The sequence below is a fragment of the Panthera onca genome, chromosome C1 (genome assembly GCF_046562875.1).
Source record: "Panthera onca isolate mPanOnc1 chromosome C1, mPanOnc1 haplotype 2, whole genome shotgun sequence".
Lineage (NCBI taxonomy): Eukaryota > Metazoa > Chordata > Mammalia > Carnivora > Felidae > Panthera > Panthera onca.
Window position 1 is genome coordinate 179,912,123 of NC_138346.1, and position 18,886 is coordinate 179,931,008.

Here is an 18,886-nt window from a genome sequence, read left to right on the forward strand (position 1 = left end):
TTTAAACAGAGGAGAAAACTAAGGCACAGAGAAATTGAGTAACTTGCTTAAGGTCACACAGCTAGTAACAGGTTGTGTCAGAATTTGAACCCTAGCAGTGGTCTGGCTCCATACCCTGTGCTCCTAACTACTTAACCTCACTATATATGGTACCATGTATTATCACTAAATATGGTAATAATAGGTGATATATATATTGATCTAGGTGTTATATGAAATGCTGTATAGTAATTCATCTAATTCTCACTATAACCCTTCAAAGTAGGTACTATAGGGTATGTCCAATACTCTGAAAAATGAAGTTCAGAGGGGTTAAATAATTTGCTCAAGTTAAGAGATAGTGGGGTTAGTTTAGATCTATCAAATTTATATAGGAACATAGATGGAAGTAAGATTAATTCTTAGCGTAGGGTGTAGGAAGGCATTTAAAGAGAGTCTTAATGAATTAGTCCTATTTGGGCAGTAAAGTTAAACCACGTCTGTCCTGTACAATTTCCCGAGTTTTCCTCCATTACTTACCAGTATTTGCATATTGGACATCTATTTCTCTTGCTAGACCTTGAGAGCAACCAGGTTATGTCTAATTTGGGTCATTATCCTAAGGATCCAGCATAGGGTAGATATTCATTCATTCATTCATACATTTATTCACTTATTCATTGAGCACTTAACTCTGAGCTAGGTTCTATTTTAGCATTTGGCATATAATAGTGAACAAAACAGCTATGATCCTTACTGTCATGGAACTAATGGGAAGGGGACAATAAATAATTATACAAATAAATATATAATTTAAAATGTTGTAAATAGACAAATTGAATGGTATGTGAATTATATCTCAATAAAGCTGTTAAAAATTGTGATATGTTCTACATGAGTTAGGACTCTTGTTATGGCAAGTGATAAAATCCCAAATCAAACTAGCTTTCATTAAAAAAAAATAGCTTATTAGCTCATGTAGCTGCACAGTTCACTAGACCCAGGATTCAACTGCCCTTTCCATTTCTCAATTTTGTTTATCCCTTCAGCCTCCCTCCTTCTCCAGGCAAACTCTGCATGGGGAGTCAGATGGGTGATGGAAGCTCCAGATTCATATCTTCTCAACTCCTGGGGAAAAAAAAAAAAAAAAAAAAGGCCTTCTCTTCTCTCTCCCTTCAATCTTAGGGAAGACTATGATTGGCCACCTGTGAGTCACGTGCCTGTTCCAATGGCTGGGGGAGGCGGGTATTATGACCTATAGTGCCACCACAACTGTTTAAAAATAGTGGTTCCCTAAAAGAAGGAATGGTGGGCAGATAAATGTAACATAAGTTACAAGTGCTATGAAGAGAGTGAAACAGAGAAACTTAATTTTAGACTGGAGAGTCAAGATCTTCCGAGAAAGTAACACTGAAGCTGAGAACTAAAAGATGAGAAAAAGTTAAGCAAAGAGTGGGTGTGAGTGAGTGTGTGGTGGGGGCGGGGGCAGGGCACGGAGGCAGAGGACCATGTTCCAGATCAAGAATAGTCCTACTGTGGGGTAAAGCTTGAAGCACTCATGATATTGAAAGAAGGCCATACCGTAGGGACTGAACAATCAAGGGGGGAGTAGTGTGAGGTGAGAGTGGAGAGGTAGGCAAGGGCCAAGTCATGAAGGATCCTGTGGATCATGTTAAGAATTTTGCAAGGATGTGATCAGATTTGGGAACAGTGAGGGTGGATGCTCAGCCTTCCTCATTCTCACTTCAGTCCTATCTCTGCTATGCCAGCAATTGAGTTTCAGTGGTCTGTTTGCCACCATAGTAGTGCCACTCGCTGCTCGATGGGATTCCTCTTCAGGACTCCCTTTCCCTTAGCTTTTCTTAGCTCACTAGGCCAATCTAGTGATATGGCCAGCTGCTAGCTTTTATTAAAGCTGTGAGTAGCAGCAGGCTATCAGTATCCTCGAAGTTCCTGGGACATGGGTGAGACTGTGACAAGTGGATTTTGGGAGTATGGAGCAGTTTCAGGGACTCCTATTGTGAGAAGCATGGCATTTTGGGGCCTCTTCCCTCCTGTGCCCCTCAGAAAGGGACATCTTGTCCCTTCTCTGGATCTGAATGCAAATGGACCTGGCCAGAGCCCAGAGAGGATAGTAAAAGAGAAAAACGCACTTCTGCTTACAAGGGAGGGAGAGACTCATTTACAATGCGGTCTTAGAACACACACATACACTCACTCCAGCAAAGTTTAGTGTGAAAAGCACCAGAGTAGGAGTTGGAGGCTGAGGGTGTTATCCTGTTTCTGCCACTAACTTGCTATATGATCTTGAGCATCTTGTCTCCTGTCTCTGGGTCTCAGTTTACCCATCTGAAAAATAGGAGATTTGGGTTAGTTGAATGGGAAGGTCCATTTGGCTCTATCCCTTCTCTTTGATTCCATGATTTCAGTTCACACAATACCTACTTATCACTCAGACCTCACAGACCTTTGTACATTGCCTTGCTTATTTTAGGTGCCTGTTAAATGGGCTTGTTTATTTGTTTGTTTTTTGAATTGGGATGAACAGTTGAAACCTGCACCACAGAGCCTCGTTGCAGAGAAAGACCTGACATTGATAGTAACTAACTTTGATGCAGTGACTTACAGTTTACAAGGTGCTTTCACAACAATTTTCTGTGACCCTCATCCTCACTCCTAGCCTGGAAAATGTCATTATCATCAGCTCCATGATACTGATGAAGAAGCTGAATCCAAAGTTGTGTTTTCTTGCACACAATGAGCTGTGCCACTCACTTCTGTCTCTTTATTTTTTCATTTAAAGATTCTGTAACTTTTCTAAGCCACGCAGGTATCAGGTGGTAGGCCCAGTACTCAAACTCAGGCTTTGGACTAAAAATCCTAATGTTCCCATTATATCATCATCCAGTGGTGTTTTCCCAAAAGCTGGCCACTGTTTCTCTTCAAATTTCTACCCTTAGTCACAGTGTTAGTGAGATTTCTTTAGATTCTGTTGTGGTAACACATAACTCGAGTCAGGAGCTTAGATAATAAAGGTTTATTTCTCACATATGCTAGCTGCAAGTCAGCTGTGAATCTGTTCCATGTGTTTTCCTACTCTGGGGTCTAATCTGGGATGGCTAAACCACACAAAGGCTCTTAAATCTTCTGTTGGGACTCGGAATGCCCACATCTGTTGGCCAAAGCAAGTTACATGATCAAATTTGATGTCAATGAAACAGAAAGATATAATCCTCCCACAAGGAGGTTCTTCAAAGCACTTGCCAATGGGTGGATATGCCAAATCCTGTACAGAGAGGGCAGTGAATAATCTGCCACAGTTGTCTAACACATGATGGATGCTGGGGACACAGAAGTGAACACCTGCCTTTACCCTGCCTTCAAGATGCCAATTGACTAGGGAAACAAAATAGTAGAGAGGTAATTTCAACATCCTTTGGGTAGATGGCTGTGTCAGTCCTTAGCCTGTTTGATATCATTCTTCACTCTTCTGCTGTCTCTCCTGCAAACAACCCGTCCCCCACTCCCATCCCAGGGGTTGACATTTGCAGGCTGTGTTTCCCAGGTTCCTGTGACAGTGGCTTTTGGATGCCTTTAGCCAAGGAGAGACATAGGCAGGTGATTAGAGATGGGGAAAAGGGAAACCTGTATATTCCCTCTCCCCACCTTGGATGACTCCTCAAGTAGAGGCTACTCCTCTTCTTTGGCTCCTGCTTTCCTGGCTCTAGCTTCCTTTGGCCTTAGTAGTAGGTTTGTTTTATTTGTCGGTGATAATGTCTGGTTTCCTCACTATTCTTATTGGCCTCTTTGTTCTTCTGTCTCTTATATAACCAATTTCCTCTAGTTTAAATGTTAAGAATAGTTCCCATTTTGCTGTTGGAATCTGATGGAAACAATTGTGTAAGGTACTATGGGAGAACAGGGGAGAGGTACATTGTATGTTCTAAGTGGTGGAGGTGGGGTGAGAAGAGAAAGGTAATTCCACAGTTGAATAATGAAAGTAACTAGGAGTAGGAGCTAGAGAGTAATAGCATGAGTAATGGCACCAAATGAGAGAGTGTTCATATCTCTGGAGCATGGTGTGTGCCAGGAAGATGGAGCCAGGGAAGTAGATAGAGGCCAAGCCACGAAAAATCTTGGATGTTAAGCCAATGAGTCTGGGTATTGCATTAATTAGGCCTCTTTCAGTCCCAGTTACACAAGTCCAAGTCAAAATAGGACAGAAGCATAGCTGAACAAAATGAAAGAGAAGGTCGCTGTAAATGAGATGATTGAGAAATTAAGGGTGTTAGATGAATTGACCACATGAAACCCAAAGTTCCTGAGAATGAGAACAACCCTGGGCATAAAGGAACACAGTGAGTCACTTGCCAAATTATCAATGGCCAGCAGGTCATGAATTGAAGATTGATACATGACAGAGATGGGAGGTATCAGAGGGAGGTAGAGAAGGTATTTGAACATAAAAGTGGAGAAGTGTTCTAGGGCAGTGTCAGGATGAGGAGAGGTAAGTTCAGTTGGTTATGAGTTTTTGAATAGGATTCTGAGGTCAAACTCAGAAGCAGGCAGTGTGGACAAACTGTAGAGTCTGGGTCTATGACAGCTACCTTTGGGCAGGATAGGTAAACATGATCCTGGGGGGATGTGGATTATCTCAGATTCAGCTAAGACTTGGGCCCTATTAAAGATAGAAGAAATATTGTTGTGAAGCCAATTAGAGGGAAGAAAGTACTGAGGGCTAGTCTGATTAATTGGTTGTCATCTTTCTGACCTCACTAGGTTCTCAGCTCCTGAGAATCCTTACTAATGAATCTGAGGGAAAGGTTACCATCTGGGCCTGCTAATGAAGAGCCTTCCAGAAGCCTGACAGTAATTGGATGGATGTGAATTTGGAATGGTCCTGCTAGGGAAAGAGACCCATGAGCTGGCTAAGGCCATGAGCTGGTTACTCAAATCAGAGTTCCCACACCTTGGGTACCTTTAAAATGACAGTGACAGCGTCTCTTTGGCATGACACATGAGCCCTCCATGAGTCTCCATGAGACTTACTGTCTCATCTGTCATCACTTTGAGCTTTCTGCTCTAATGATAACAAACTACTATGGTCACTCTGGCATATACCAATGCTGTTTTTGCCCATTATCTGTGCTCATGCTGCTTCCCCTGCCTGGTGTAGTACACACAAATGTGCTCACACATACATTCACAATCACCTGTCTTTATCTAGTTGATATCTGTGTAGGAATCAGCTTCTCCAAGAAGCCTTCCCTGGCCCCCCAGGACAGTTAGGTGCCTCCTCTTGTGTCCTGCTAATCCCCTTGCTTCCCATCATTCCAGCATTTATCATGGTAATACTGTCAGTGTGTCTGTCTCTCACACTAGACTAGGAGCTCCTTAAGGGTAAGAACTACCGATTCACCCAAGTGTCATCGTGCATGTTGAGCTGACTTTTATGACCCCTACTGTCCACATCCTCTCAAGCACATTCTCCATGCTTCCCCCCTCCTTCAGTCATCTCTTCATCAACCAGCACTCACCAAACACCTATACCTTTGGCTATTTCTGGGGCTCAGATGAATGGCATAGTCCCTGCTCAGGGACCTTCTTGTCAAATGGACTTCTACCATGCAGGGTAACATGTGCTATAGCTGTATAAGAGGCTGTATCTAAGCTGAGCCTGAAAGAATGAAAAGTTAGTTAGGTGAAGAGTTTTGCTCAGTTGTAGCCTCAAAGATTCCTCTTTCCACTAACTTCTGGAAGCCTCCTCCTGCTCTCTTCCCATGCCACTCTCTCTCTCCACTGCATTCCTGCACAGCCTCTGGTTTGCTCTACTTGGGTTAGAAATGTTATATAGTGTTCAGTCACTATTCCAACTGAGAGCGAGACAAAGGGGCATAAGGGATAGAGCCCTAGCTTATACCGCATCCCCAAGTCTAGGTTTTCCTGTCTGTAACTTACAAGTAATAACCCCTGCCTTGCCCCCCACCCCGCTCACAAGGTTGTTTTAAAATTATATTTTGGGGGCACCTGGGTGGCTCAGTCAGTTGAGCATCTGACCCTTGATTTTGGCTCAGGTCATGATCTCAGGGTTCGTGAGATGGAGCCCTGTGTTGGGCTCTGTGCTGACAGCGTGGAGCCTGCTTGGGATTCATATTCTCTTTCTTTCTCTCTCTCTCTCTCTCTCTCAAATAATAAAACTTAAAAAAATAAAATTGTATTTGTGAACTGTTATAGACTATGCATACATAAGGGCTCTGATTAATGTATCTTTTCCACAATTAGATTTGGTCTCCTTTTGTCCCTGGCTCTCAACATGAGCCTGGCACAAAGTCAATGTTCAGTAAAGACTGGTTTATTGATTGACCCTGAGTGATTAGGAGAAAGAAGATTTCCCTAAAGGCCCTGGGTGCAAGGAAGCTGGGACTAAAGTGAACTAGGAATATAAGGAAAAGGGAATTAACATGTATTCCATATGCCAATCATTTCACATACTTATGTGCATTTAATTCTTATTACCTCACTATGAGGTAGGTAATATTCAACCCATTCTACAGATAAAGAAATAGAGGCTGAGAGAGGTTGGGCAACTTGCCCAAGGTCATACAGCCAGTACCTGACAGGGACTATAATCAAATCCGGGTTATATGACTCCTGGGCCTCTTCCCACTGCCCACCTGTACAACATGACATGTCCTCCCCTCAGTGCCAATTCCTCAGAAATGATTTGTGCCCTGGCCTTGAACTGGGTCCTCATCTTCATCCAAACTAATAGTTAAAGCCTATTTACTTCTTTACCTGTTTGCCCCTTTCCTAGGCAAGCAATATGCTCCCCCCTCTTCTCCAAAAACTATCACTTGTGATAAGCCAGTCAAAGGCCAGAGAGTCAATTTTTATGATACTCATTAAGGAAAAGTTACATGCTGGAGGGTCTCTGAAGCTGACTGGGTTTCTGTAGCCTGAAGATAATGAGCCAGCAGCCAACTCCTTCTTTATCACAAGTCGATGGTTAGCACGCACTCCTGCTGCTTGCCTTTCTCAGGTTGGGAAAAGGGCCACTGAGAGACTGTCAACCAAAGGAGGCCTGGAAGGAGCTGGGAGTGCCTTCAAGCTGAGATGGTGGAGGAAGAGGAGGCTTGTTTGTACCTGGGGGCTTCAGTCCTTCAGTCTACAGTGGGATAATAGGGAGTAGGAAGTGGGGAGAAAAGAGAGCCCCTCCTTTGTGGGAAAAGACAATAAAAGAAGGAGAACAGGATGAAGAGGAGGTGAGAGGAGCAGATGAAAGTAGAAGGAAAGAAACTGTTATTCTAACAGGCAACTTCGTACACCAGTTTATCTCTCCTCTCACTTAATTCTCCCAGCTGTTCTCAGCAGGAACACACTGTAGCTATTCCTATTTGACAACTGAGGAGTCTGAGACTCAGAGAGGCTAAGTGATTCACAGAGATAAAGTGACTTGCCCAGATTCAGACGGGGTAATAGTCAGATAAAGGCAAAGGCCAAAGAGACTTGTAAAGAAGAGAAAGGCATAGTCAGGAAGGAAGGAAGGAAGGAAGGAAGGAAGGAAGGAAGGAAGGAAGGGAGGGAGGAAGGGAGGGAGGAAGGGAGGGAGGGAAGGGAGAAAGGAGAAAGAAAAGGAAAAGGAAAGAAAAGAGAGAAGGAAGTAAGGAGGGGTACCTGGGTGACTCACTCTGTTGAGCATCTGGCTCTTGATTTTGGTTCAGGTCATGATCTCACAGTTTGTGGGTTCAAGCCCTGCATTGGGCTCTGTGCTTACAGTGCAGAGCCTGCTTGGGATTCTCTTTCTCCCTCTCTCTCTTGGCCCCTCCTCTGCTTGCACACACACTCTCTCTGTCAAAATAAATAAATAAACATTTTTTTTTAAAAAGAAGGAAGGAAGGAAGAAAAGAAATAAAGATGGAAAGAAGAGAAAGAGAAGAAGTAGGAGACAAGACTGTGTATGAACTTTGGAGCTAGCCAAACCCAGATTTAAACCCAATTTCCACTAATATAGTCCCGTGACCTTGTGTGAGTTATGCAATCTCTTGAAGCCTTCATTTTCTCATTTATAAATTAAAGATGATTATATTTACCCACAGTAAGATAATAGTTCCAAAGCTCCTGGCATCGTGTCTGACATATAGTGGGTGCTCAATAAATATAAAGAATCCAAAGGAGAAAGTGTGAGGAACATAAGGGAAAAGAAGGAGAGACATGAAAACAAGGGAAGAGAGAAGTTTTGAGAAGAAATAAAGATGGACCTGAAAGGAAAGGAAAGAGGAAGTTCCTTGGACAAATAGGAGGGAGGAGACTGGGTCAGGGACCTATAGAGAAGGAGGCTTTTACTTCTAAGAACTGCCACCAACCTGGTCAGAATTCCTCAGCTGGGAAGTAGCCACTTTGTCTGAATCAGGAGGGACTTTCTTGTGTCTCTTGGGACAATCAAGTTCTGTTCCTTGTCACAGAAAGTGTCACTAAAGATCTCAAGGTACCAAACAGACAAGAATATTTTATGCTTCAAGTGCAGCCTTCCATGTGCCTTCTGTTGGGTTTGTGTGGGAGGCAGAGCTATAGAGAAAGTCCAGGGGAATTCAGGGAGGAGGAACCTCATGGAGTAGAGATAAGCCAGTGGGTCTGGGGCGGAAAGGGCAAATGAAGCTTTATTTGGTGTGGATCTTGGGGTGCCTTCCAGATCCCAGAGGGCTAGGCTGTGAGGTGACTGAAAGGCAAGGGAAAGAGGAAGAAAAGCCCTAGTGAAAAAGGTCAAAGCTTGGGCTTCTTTAACTGGTGCCTCTATTTATCTTGGGCAAGTCAGCTTATTTCTCTAAGCCACAGTGTCTGCACTAGTGAAATGGAGGGGTCTGCCCAAATACTCCTCCTCCCAGGGGTAACATGAGGATCAGACAAAATAATGGATTGGAACACTGTGAAGTGCTGTGTACACATATTGAAGTATTCACTCTTTCAGAAAACACCTAGTGACCCCCACTCTGTGTCAGGCACAGGGCTATATACTTTACATGCATTATCTTGTTTAATGAGTTAGGTAAAATTAACACAATTTATAAACCAGGGACTTGATTTATAAAGAGAATACGTGACTTGCTGGGGATAATACAGCTGACCAGTGGTAGAACCAGGATCTGACTGACTGTAAAACCCGTGCGGGTAATGCCCCTGCCCTGTACCATTTCTTTAAAGCAGAATCCCCTGCCATGGAATTAGGCCTCCTCACTTCATTCCTTAGCACCAGCTGTATTAATTCGGAGTGTTCTGGCCAGGGGGCATACAAAGGAAGGGAAAAATCCTTACTACTTTCTGTCTTCTCTCCTTAGGGTTTGACTTCTTTGAAGCCAGCGCCAAGGAGAACATCAGTGTGAGGCAGGCTTTCGAGCGCCTGGTAGATGCCATTTGTGACAAGATGTCTGATTCGCTGGACACAGACCCCTCTGTGTTGGGCACCTCCAAGAACACCCGTCTCTCAGACACCCCACCGCTGCTGCAGCAGAACTGCTCATGTTAGACAAGGCCCACCCTCCCGATTTCCCCTTCTTGTAACCCCACACCCACTCTGCTTCCTGCATTACACTCTGTCCACCCCCAGCCCCAAGCAAGCTGAGTTGCTGCTGTTCTTTGCCTGCAGTGGAGGTGGAAGCATGCCCCTCGAATTCTCTGCAGATGGCCTCCCTTGCAGACACCCAGCCCCAAACCAACAACCAGGTCATGGCATGGGTTAAGGTTCACTTTACAAAAGAAGACTCAATCTTACAAAGGGGATTCACTTCAGGGACGTGGAGAGCGAGTCTCTTTTCTGCCTTTAAAATAAGATTTCCTCCTTTGACCAAAATTTGACACATGCACACTTTTCAGGCCTGGCCAACTAGGTAAGTGAGGCCAACCTACACAGCTAATCCTATTAAAGAAAACCTCCTCATACACAACATGCTTGTTTCATATCAGACTCCCTGTGGGGCTTCCTCTCAAAGCCCTATGCCTATTACCATGGATGCCCACAGGGCCTGGGCAGTTGCTGTGGTGACAGGCCAGAGCTAATCTCCAGAGAGCTCAGACTCTCTAATGATGCTGAAGGAGCAAAGGCTAAGCCAGAAATACATTTAAAAGAAAAGATTATTGCCTGCAAAATGTCAAAGGTTCCTGCTATATTAAAGAGTAGACGAGTGAGCTCGAGAAAGAGAAAGAGAAAGAAAAGAGAATTACAGGCAAGATAAAGGAACAGGTCATGACTTTCTGATTTTGCTGCTTTCCAGGTGATTCTTAACTGTGGGAACTCCATGAAATTGGTCTTTGTTTTTTAGACTCCCAGAATTTGAAATATTTAGAGTTACCTGGTATGACTAGTCAATTCCAGTCTTCACATCTCTGATAAGTGGCTGTCAGACCTCACAACCAAATCTCTTTCTTCTAAAGCATACCTTCTAGGCAGGGATGGGAGTTCGTTGTCCATACCATCTTTGGGCAACTCTCATAATTGAAAGTTTTCCTTGCTTTAGGCTGAAATCTGTGCCCTGGCAATTCTTCTTTTTACCCCATTTGTACCAGCTCTGCTGTCAGAGACCTCACAGTCTCTGCCCCTTGACACCCTCAGATAATTTGAGAACAGAAATCATGACCTCTCCTTTTCTCCAAGTCAGATAGTTCTGCTGTTCTTCATGGTGTCTTCCCTCCAAACTGCCCTTTCCTCCAACCCATCTTTCAATCACTGCTGAGTAGTACAACTGGGAAATGTAATTTAAGGCAGAATAAATCTAGGGGGCATGACCCTGAAAAAATTGGGAAAACTGAACTCAGAGGTCCCAATCCCAAACTCACCTTCCTGGGAGTGAAATCTTAGTTTCCACTGAAGAGAGGATGTGAAACCATTCCTAGGGAAAGCTGCTTAATTAAAGCTGCTTAATTAGTCACATAATGAGTAAAAGGAAAAACCAAAACCAAAATCAAAACCACATGAAAACCTTTGACACCAGAAACAAATGGAGTGGATTCTAGCTTGTTTAGACATGGCACATGTTTGGTTTTTAGCTGAAATAATGTCATGGAACTAGCACTGATTCTTGAAAAATCTTTCCTCCCAGCCCTAGCCCGAATCCCCACTTCCCCCTTCACTAACATGCCACCTCAGAAGTTGGTGGGGGAAGGGGGAGAGTCTCTCTCAAGTTTTTTGTCCATTCCAAATGCAGTTCGTTATCCTAGGAAAGTACCTTAACTAGCATAGGTCCAATGACTGCATAAGAGGACCCCCCAGAGTCCTCCCTGTGGAGATGTTGCTTTCTTTGATGTGATGCAGAGGATAGAGCTTTTGGACTTGGACTTGGAATCAGGAGACCTGGACTCTGCCCTTAAATCAAGTGTGACTCTGGACCAATCACTCCATCTCTGAGTCTTGATTTCCCACCCATAAAATGTGGAGGTTATTTGGGTAATCTTTAAGGTCTCTTCTAGCACTAATAATTCTGTGACTCTTTTTTTCACTTTTATCATTTCAGTTGATCTGCAAAATGAACCTGAGAGATGAGGATTATCACCCCAATGTCATTGTAGCTAACACTGAGGTCATGCTTACTCTGTACTAAACATTGTTCCGAGCACTGTACATATATTAACTTATCTTCTCAATATCTTTGTGAGGGATGCACTATAATCAACCTCATTTAAAGATGAGGTTAAGTAAGATACAAAAAGGTTCTTTAGCTTGCCTAAGGTCACATAACGAGTAAATAGTAGAGCTGGGGTTCAAATCCAGGCAGTAGATTCTAAGGTCTGTGCTCTTTATCACATTCTATATGATGTTTTTTATAGATAAACTATGACCCAAAAAGATTAAGACACTTGACCAAGATGATACAGCTAGGAAGTATTAGAGCCCTGTTAGGATTCAATCCCAAGGCCATCAGATTCAGAGTCCACTGGAGAAAAGACTTATGTCTCTAATCTGTTAACAAATTACTCAACTATTAAGACTAATCCAAGATGATGGATATCTAATGCTTCTGGAAAGGAGTCAGTCTCTGAGGCAATCAGGTCCCAAGGGCCTGAGCGAAAATTGTCCAATGTTTTTCAGGACCAAGTCCCTGTATCTGTCTCTGTCAGGAAATTCTTACCTACCTCTCAAGCAATGCTTTAAGCAGCCTCCAGCAATGGAGCATTTTGCAGGAGTGACTTGATTAACTTCTTCAACCATGGACAAATGTGATCCCTTTACAGGCAGTGATTCTTGATGTGCTTTTTATACTGCTAAGTCAATACAGGTCAGAGATAATCACTATTTTTCTGGGCAGTAACACCCATCTACCCTAGCACTAGGATTTCAGACTGAGCTCCTTGTGACCTTTGGATATTTTAGTACATATATCCAACAATCTTTTCTCTCATACTGGATATCCAGGCAAATAGTGAAATTTCTACTTAAAAATTGTTAAATTCTTTAAAAGTCAGGAGCTAGTTTAAGAGAGCAATCATCTTCACAACAGATAGAATCAAGAGTTGAATGTGATAATGGCAAACCTACTGGGCAACAGACCAACAGAGCTGCTTGCTAGATGGCAGTCCCCCAGACCTGCTCTGTGACCTCATTTCTGCCACATGGAAGCCAGGAGCTTCCAGCCGATTACAGTGCAGTGTTTATCAATCACAGTAATAGTGCAATTAGCCACCAAGGTTCAAGCTGCATAATATGTGTTAGTGGCAACTTGTCCCGGTTTTCATCTTGCTTAACAATCCAAATAAAGGAAGACTAAACAAACAAACAAACAAAAACCTCTTGACCTCAAAAGAGGCAAAAGTAGGCCAAATGTGCAATACAGTATTGTAGCTATTTACAGAATCTGTTTTAAATGCATGTGTATCTGTAAATACAAAGTGATTCGTGACTTATTATTGTCTCCTCAGTCTGTAGCATTAATTAACTTCTGGGAGCAGCAATGGGGTAGACTGTACTAAATGGCCACAGACTCAAATATTAGATCTGGAAGGAGTTTAGAGAAAAGCTTGTCCAGGCTTCCCATTTTACAAAGAGGAAGGTTGCAGTCCTGGGAAAAGGAAATTTCCTAAGGTCACTCTGAGAGTGTATTAGTGATAGAGTCAGGACTAGATCTTGGGTTATCTCTAGGTAGAAATTTATCTATTCTGTATCTACTGTGAGTCTGGCACTGTTAAACACTAGATAAATATATATGAAAACAAATTGTGCCTGCCTACAAGGTACCTATAGTCAAATGGATGTGCTGTTTCTAAAATATTATCCCAATTTGGCAGTCAAGGAAACATAGCCTTGGGAAAGTTAACATGTTTAAGTCACTTGGTAGTATCATTTGAATTCACCTCTGTCTGACTCATTTTCATTCAATTTTTCTCTTCAAGTTGTGTCTCAGGAGTAGTAGTAGTGACCGACTCCAATGTCCCAATTGAGATTGTTTAATTATCTCTGAGAATCCTTTGCTCTCACGATTACTTTGTGAGTGCAGCCTTGTAATGTCCACAGAATGATATGAATATCCTCCAGACCTGACTTTCCCATTCACATCACCTGCCGCTCCAAAGCTCTTTGCTTGGGTGTCAAGTTTTCTAGAGTGTCTTGAGGAATGTTTGTCTGACTTTGTTTGCCAATAGTTTGGGGTAAGAAGGAATTAGAGTAATTGGTGTCCTGGAATCTCACTGATTTCAGATTCTGCATCTCTACTACCCCTGATTACCTGCCACAGTTGGAGGATCAGCCTATGCCTGGGAGTGCATGCAAGAGACTGGCCCATGAGACGTGAATATTGTTAAGTCATGTTTTTGAAGGCCTGGATCCCCAAAACTCAAATTTATTCATTCACATTTACTCATTCAATAAATTAGTGTCTAGTATGTGCCAGGATATAATCAATGGCAAATTAAACACAATCCTTGCCTTCATGAAGCTTATAGTCCAGTAGCTTGTGGTTTAGTCTAGACATTGTAAAATACCCAGATATAATTACAAAGTGCTCTGAAGGAAAGATACATCATTCTATGAGAACACAACTGGAAAACTTGAATCATATTTGTGGAGCTGTTTCAGGAATCCTAGGAAGACTCCACTGACCCCCAAACACCTCCATTACCCACTGGCCATTGCTTTACATTCCTCAAGCTTTCATCTTTCAGTTCAAACCTTTGATGATTGATCAAACAAATCCTCCAAAAGAGTAATGGTGAGAGAAAGAATATCTGTACTTGCAAAATATCTTTAGACTGCCTGGTTCAGAGCTAATTATTGTCTTCTGAGGGACATAACAAACCACTACAAAACTTAGTGACTTGAAACAACAAACATTTATTTCTCATGATTCCATGGGTTGGCTGGGTGTTTCTCCCTGCTGAGGTTGGATGGCCTAGAATGAATTCACTCACATGCCTGAGGTCCCAGCTGACATGACTAGGGTGGTTGATGTCTCTGCATGTGTTTTCATCTTCCAGAAGCTGCCCAGGCTTGTTCACATGGTGGCAGAAGTTTTTCCAGCAGCATGAGAGGGCAAGCTCCAATGCAGAAGTACTTTTCAAGCCTCTGTATCATGTTCGCTAATGTCCCACTAATACAAGTCATGTATAAGGTGTGGAGAAAGAGATGCCATCTCTTGATAGGAGGAGCTGCAAAATACTTTGGCCATTTTTTCAACCCACCAAAGAAAGCAACACTAAGTCTTATGAAACCAAGTCTGGTAAATTTCCCTAGGTCTTAAAACCTGCTATCCCCAAAGAGAAATGTCAAAATGGTTTACAGCAGGGCAATCTCACCATTTGTTTGGTTGTCCGAAGGGTCTACTCTGGAGGAATGACAACACATCTGCATGGGGTTTTGAAGCCTATTTCACTGTTCATTTTATTACTTCTTAGCTGCTCCCTGGAGGATGAATCTGGCTTCTCATTCTGTGGGATTAACGGTAATAATGGTTGTGATTCCCATCTGAGATTCCTGGCTGGAAGCCCAGCAGAAGGATTCATTATATGCATAAAGGATTATTCGAAGAACAGTTGAGGGACACCTGGCTGGCTCAGTTAGTATAGCATGCAACTCTTGATCTCGGGGTTGTAAGTTCAAGCCCCATTCTGGGTGTAGAGATTACATAAAAACAAAATCTTAAAAAGAAATAATAGTTGAGCCCCCTGCTGTAGCTGTACTATCTTCCTTGAAGCCCTCATCTAGTTCTGCAGCTTTAGATGCCAAGTATTTGGTAATGACATGTGTACGTAAGTGCCCAGTAGACATCTCCATAGCTCAAACTTAACATGTCCACACTGGAACTCTTAATTCTGCCCCAAATTTGTTTCAACCCCACTCTTCACAGACCTTGATATTCTTAATTCCTTATTTTTCTTTTTCTTACTGTCCACAGCCAGCAACAAGTCCTATGATTTTGTCTCTAAAATATATCTCAAGTCTGCCTACTTTTCTCCAATTCCATTACCATGATGTTTGTCCATGCCATTTTTCCCCTAGATAGCTACCACAAAGCTTCTAACCAGTTTCCCTAGTCCACACATGCTCCTCTACAGTCCATCCTCCACACAACACAAATATTTTAAAAATGTAAATAAATGAACAGCTCAAAGCATGGGGGTTTATTTTAATACCACACATAAAAAGAATCCAGAAACTTCAATTATTATTAATAATTATTTTAATTTTTTAAATATTTATTTTTGAGAGAGAGAGAGAGAGTGTGTGTGAGTGGGGGAGGGTCAGAAAGAGAGGAAGATACAGAATCCAAAGCAGGTTCCAGGCTCTGAGCTGTCAGCACAGAGCCTGACATGGGGCTTGAACCCACGAACCATGAGATCATGACCTGGCCCAAAGTCAGACGCTTAATCAACTGAGCCACCCAGGTGCCCCATTAATAATTATTTAATCAATTCTCTTTCTAGTCCTGAATCTGCCCTAACTTACTGCAGGATCCCTGGTAAATCATTTCTCATAATAGCCAGCTATCACTTCTCCCCAGTATTTCTTCTGGAAAAGCAATCTCTTCTTTTGTAGTAATACTGCTCCTTCATCCAAACCAGGTGATTCTAGTGAAGACTGTCAGTAAAGGGGGCATGTGATCAAGCAAGGCCAAGCAGAATTCTTCCCTAGGATTTAAAAAGAAATAATTGGAGCTATTTTATTCCAAATATTCCAATATTTTTTTCTGACAAATATTATGAAGATGTTTGCTCTAAAACTGTAATGACCGATCCTTAACCCATGTGTAGAATGCTGGTCTGTGGCAGGAGAAAATGAGGCCATCATGCAGACAGAACCATGGGCATGAGATGAGAAAGTGTGTCCTGGGGCCTTCCCAGCTATGCTTCTGGCTTCTTGAGGTTTGGCAGGTCACATCTTCCTTTGATTCTATTAGACAATTCAGTATGTGTTTCTAATAAAGCCCCCATTTAGTTTTGCTCATTGGAGTTAGGTTCTTAACACTTAACAACCAAAAATACATTGTCCTCTCTTTGGTTCTCAGTTTTCTCCTTTATGCATACTTCCAGCTCCAAGTGCAATAATTCTAATTTTTAAACACTGAGTCTTTCAGAAAAATCTCACTTCTGTGGGCTTTCTGATGAAGACTTTGTATAATCTCAAACTAAAACCTACTTTCTGCCCCATTGTCTCTTCATGTATCTGAATGTAAGAGGAAGAGGGATTTCTCATGGTGAGAAGTAGTTCTCCACAAACACTGATGACAGCACAGAGTTTCCTATGGTTAGGTCACTGTCCACGCAGAGTCTGGCTTCCCAGGGACAGAAGCTAGACAAAACAGTGAATGCTGCTGCTGCTCTTTCTCCACATCTGTTCCTATGTCTGCCAACTCAGTGACACCTACCATCTTGACAGAATACCATTGACTGGACTGAGTTGTGTGATATCTGTTTTGTCTGCTTCCTTCTATCATTTTGAAGTGGCCAAATAGCAAATACCCAAATAGGAAATCTCTGGGAGACTTGAGTAAGAGTTTCTTTTGCTTGGTACAAAATCATGCCATAGAAATACTAATGTCTGGCAAAGAAAATGTCAGCAAGTCCCTGAGGGGTGTGATTAGGATTCCCAGCTCCCTTCAGATTCTGATGCATCTCTTCCTGGTTTTTGCCAATGGACCAGGATAAAGCCAGTAGGCTGCGCAACCTTGATTAAGTCACTCTCTATTTCCAGGCTTCATGAGTTTAGAGCAGATGATTTCTGTAGGCCCTCTTGGCACTCTAATGCTCTGTGATTTTAGGCACATTTTTCTGTCAGAACTGCAAGTGGCAAACAGGATTTTGGTGGGAATCCTTTCATTATGAAAGCCTTCTTTCTTCTTGGGTACAATGAAAACAGCCAAGGCTGTGTGACCACCCCTCCACCCCCCACCCCCCCGCCATCACTCAACTAGGCTTGTGGCTTTGGCTTCTGAAGCTTCCAGAAAGCATCTTAGCAATTAAATACATCTGGATGGTCCATGCCTACCTGTCCGAGGCTAGGGGTTCCTAAAGTCTAACAAGAGGAAGAGGAACAACAAGAATCTCTGATGAAATTTGAGAATGGAGTGCAGACATATGTGTTTGAGAAGTGACACCAGGCAGCCGTATTTAAGAGCCAGAAATGCATTCCACTTCAAGGGGGAATTAATTTATCAAGCACCAAATCTGTGCCAGGCTGAGCTGAGTAAGATCTTTCTGAGGACAATTTCTGTCATACAGCAGGAAGCCTGTAAACTAAAGGGCTAAGAGATCTGCATCTATCTTCCAGTCCCTCCAAATGTCAAGTTCCAGAATGAGGACTGAGAAAGTAGCATGGTGAAGTGGTTAGGAGCTCATGATTTGTACTCCAACCGTTCTGGGTTCAATCCTTGGATCTTCAACACTAAATAGTTTGTGACTTTAAGAAAATTACTCTTGGAACCTCAATTACTTCATATGTAAATGGAAGAATATCTACTACAAGACGTTGTTGAGAGGATTAAATGTAAGAATGAGTGTAAAGCCCTTAGTGCAGTGCCTGACATTCATAGTAGGTGCTGAGCAGGTAGTGTTGACTGCTGTACTACACAAGGTCATTCCAATCAGGCAGTGTTTTCTGGAGCCTTTGTCAAAAGATGTCCCACCGAGGATTACCTGGCTGGCTCAGTCAGTAAAGCATGTGACTCTTGATCTTGGGGTCATGAGTTTGAGCTCCACATTGGGGATAGAGTTTACTTAAAGACAAAAAATAAAAAGTCCCCCAGCACTCAGAAAACCAGGATTCTGAAAGACCTGGATTTGAGCACAGCAACATACTAGCTGTGTAACCTTGGACAAATATATTTTCATCTATAAAATGAGATTAATAATCTTGCCTATTTTACAAAATAGTTGTGAGAGTCAAAAGTGCATTTTAGAAACTGTGAAATGTTGTGGACATATAAGACAGAGCCACTCACTGCAAGGGGGTGGGAGTAAGCAGCATTCATCCCAGAATAAAACTGAGCCTACCCCTTCCAGAGTCATTTCCAAGCGTCCCTTCCACCTCTACCAACTTCCCCCTTTCCCCCCACATTTTGGCCCCAGGAAACTAACCTCACACAGAAATATCAGGGTCAACATGCCTTACACCTAGAGGTTTAGTTGGCCACAGAGAAACTTCCAGATGCTAACATCGGTCAAAGAGAATCAGCCAGTGCATGCTGAGATTAGATGAACAGAGCAGTGACCTGTGGATGGGGTTGGGGCCCAGGAGGGGCAGACAGTAGAGTCCATTTTACTATGATTAGTATATTATAACAGAAATCATCGATTGTGTGTTCAGCACTTTACAGTTCTCAAAGCACTTTCTCGTTGAAGCTTCAATGGTCTTTGACACACCCTGTGGTGTGGGTTTTATTATTCCCAGTACTCAGATAAGGAAAACTGAGGCCTGCATCAGTGAAACAACCTG

At 42.7% G+C, this 18,886-nt stretch overlaps 1 protein-coding gene across 2 annotated transcripts in view; it reads left to right on the forward strand.

Annotated features, from left to right (window-relative positions):
- Positions 1-14,652, forward strand: part of RAB3B (RAB3B, member RAS oncogene family) — a 68,127-nt gene extending 53,475 nt beyond the window's left edge. For both annotated transcript variants that reach the window (XM_060623209.3, XM_081796426.1), the window contains exon 5: positions 9,312-14,652. In XM_060623209.3, the coding sequence (XP_060479192.1) occupies positions 9,312-9,499 (188 nt within the window). In that variant the 3' untranslated portion in view covers positions 9,500-14,652. The remainder of the gene's footprint in view (positions 1-9,311) is intronic.
- Positions 14,653-18,886: the final 4,234 nt, after the last annotated feature.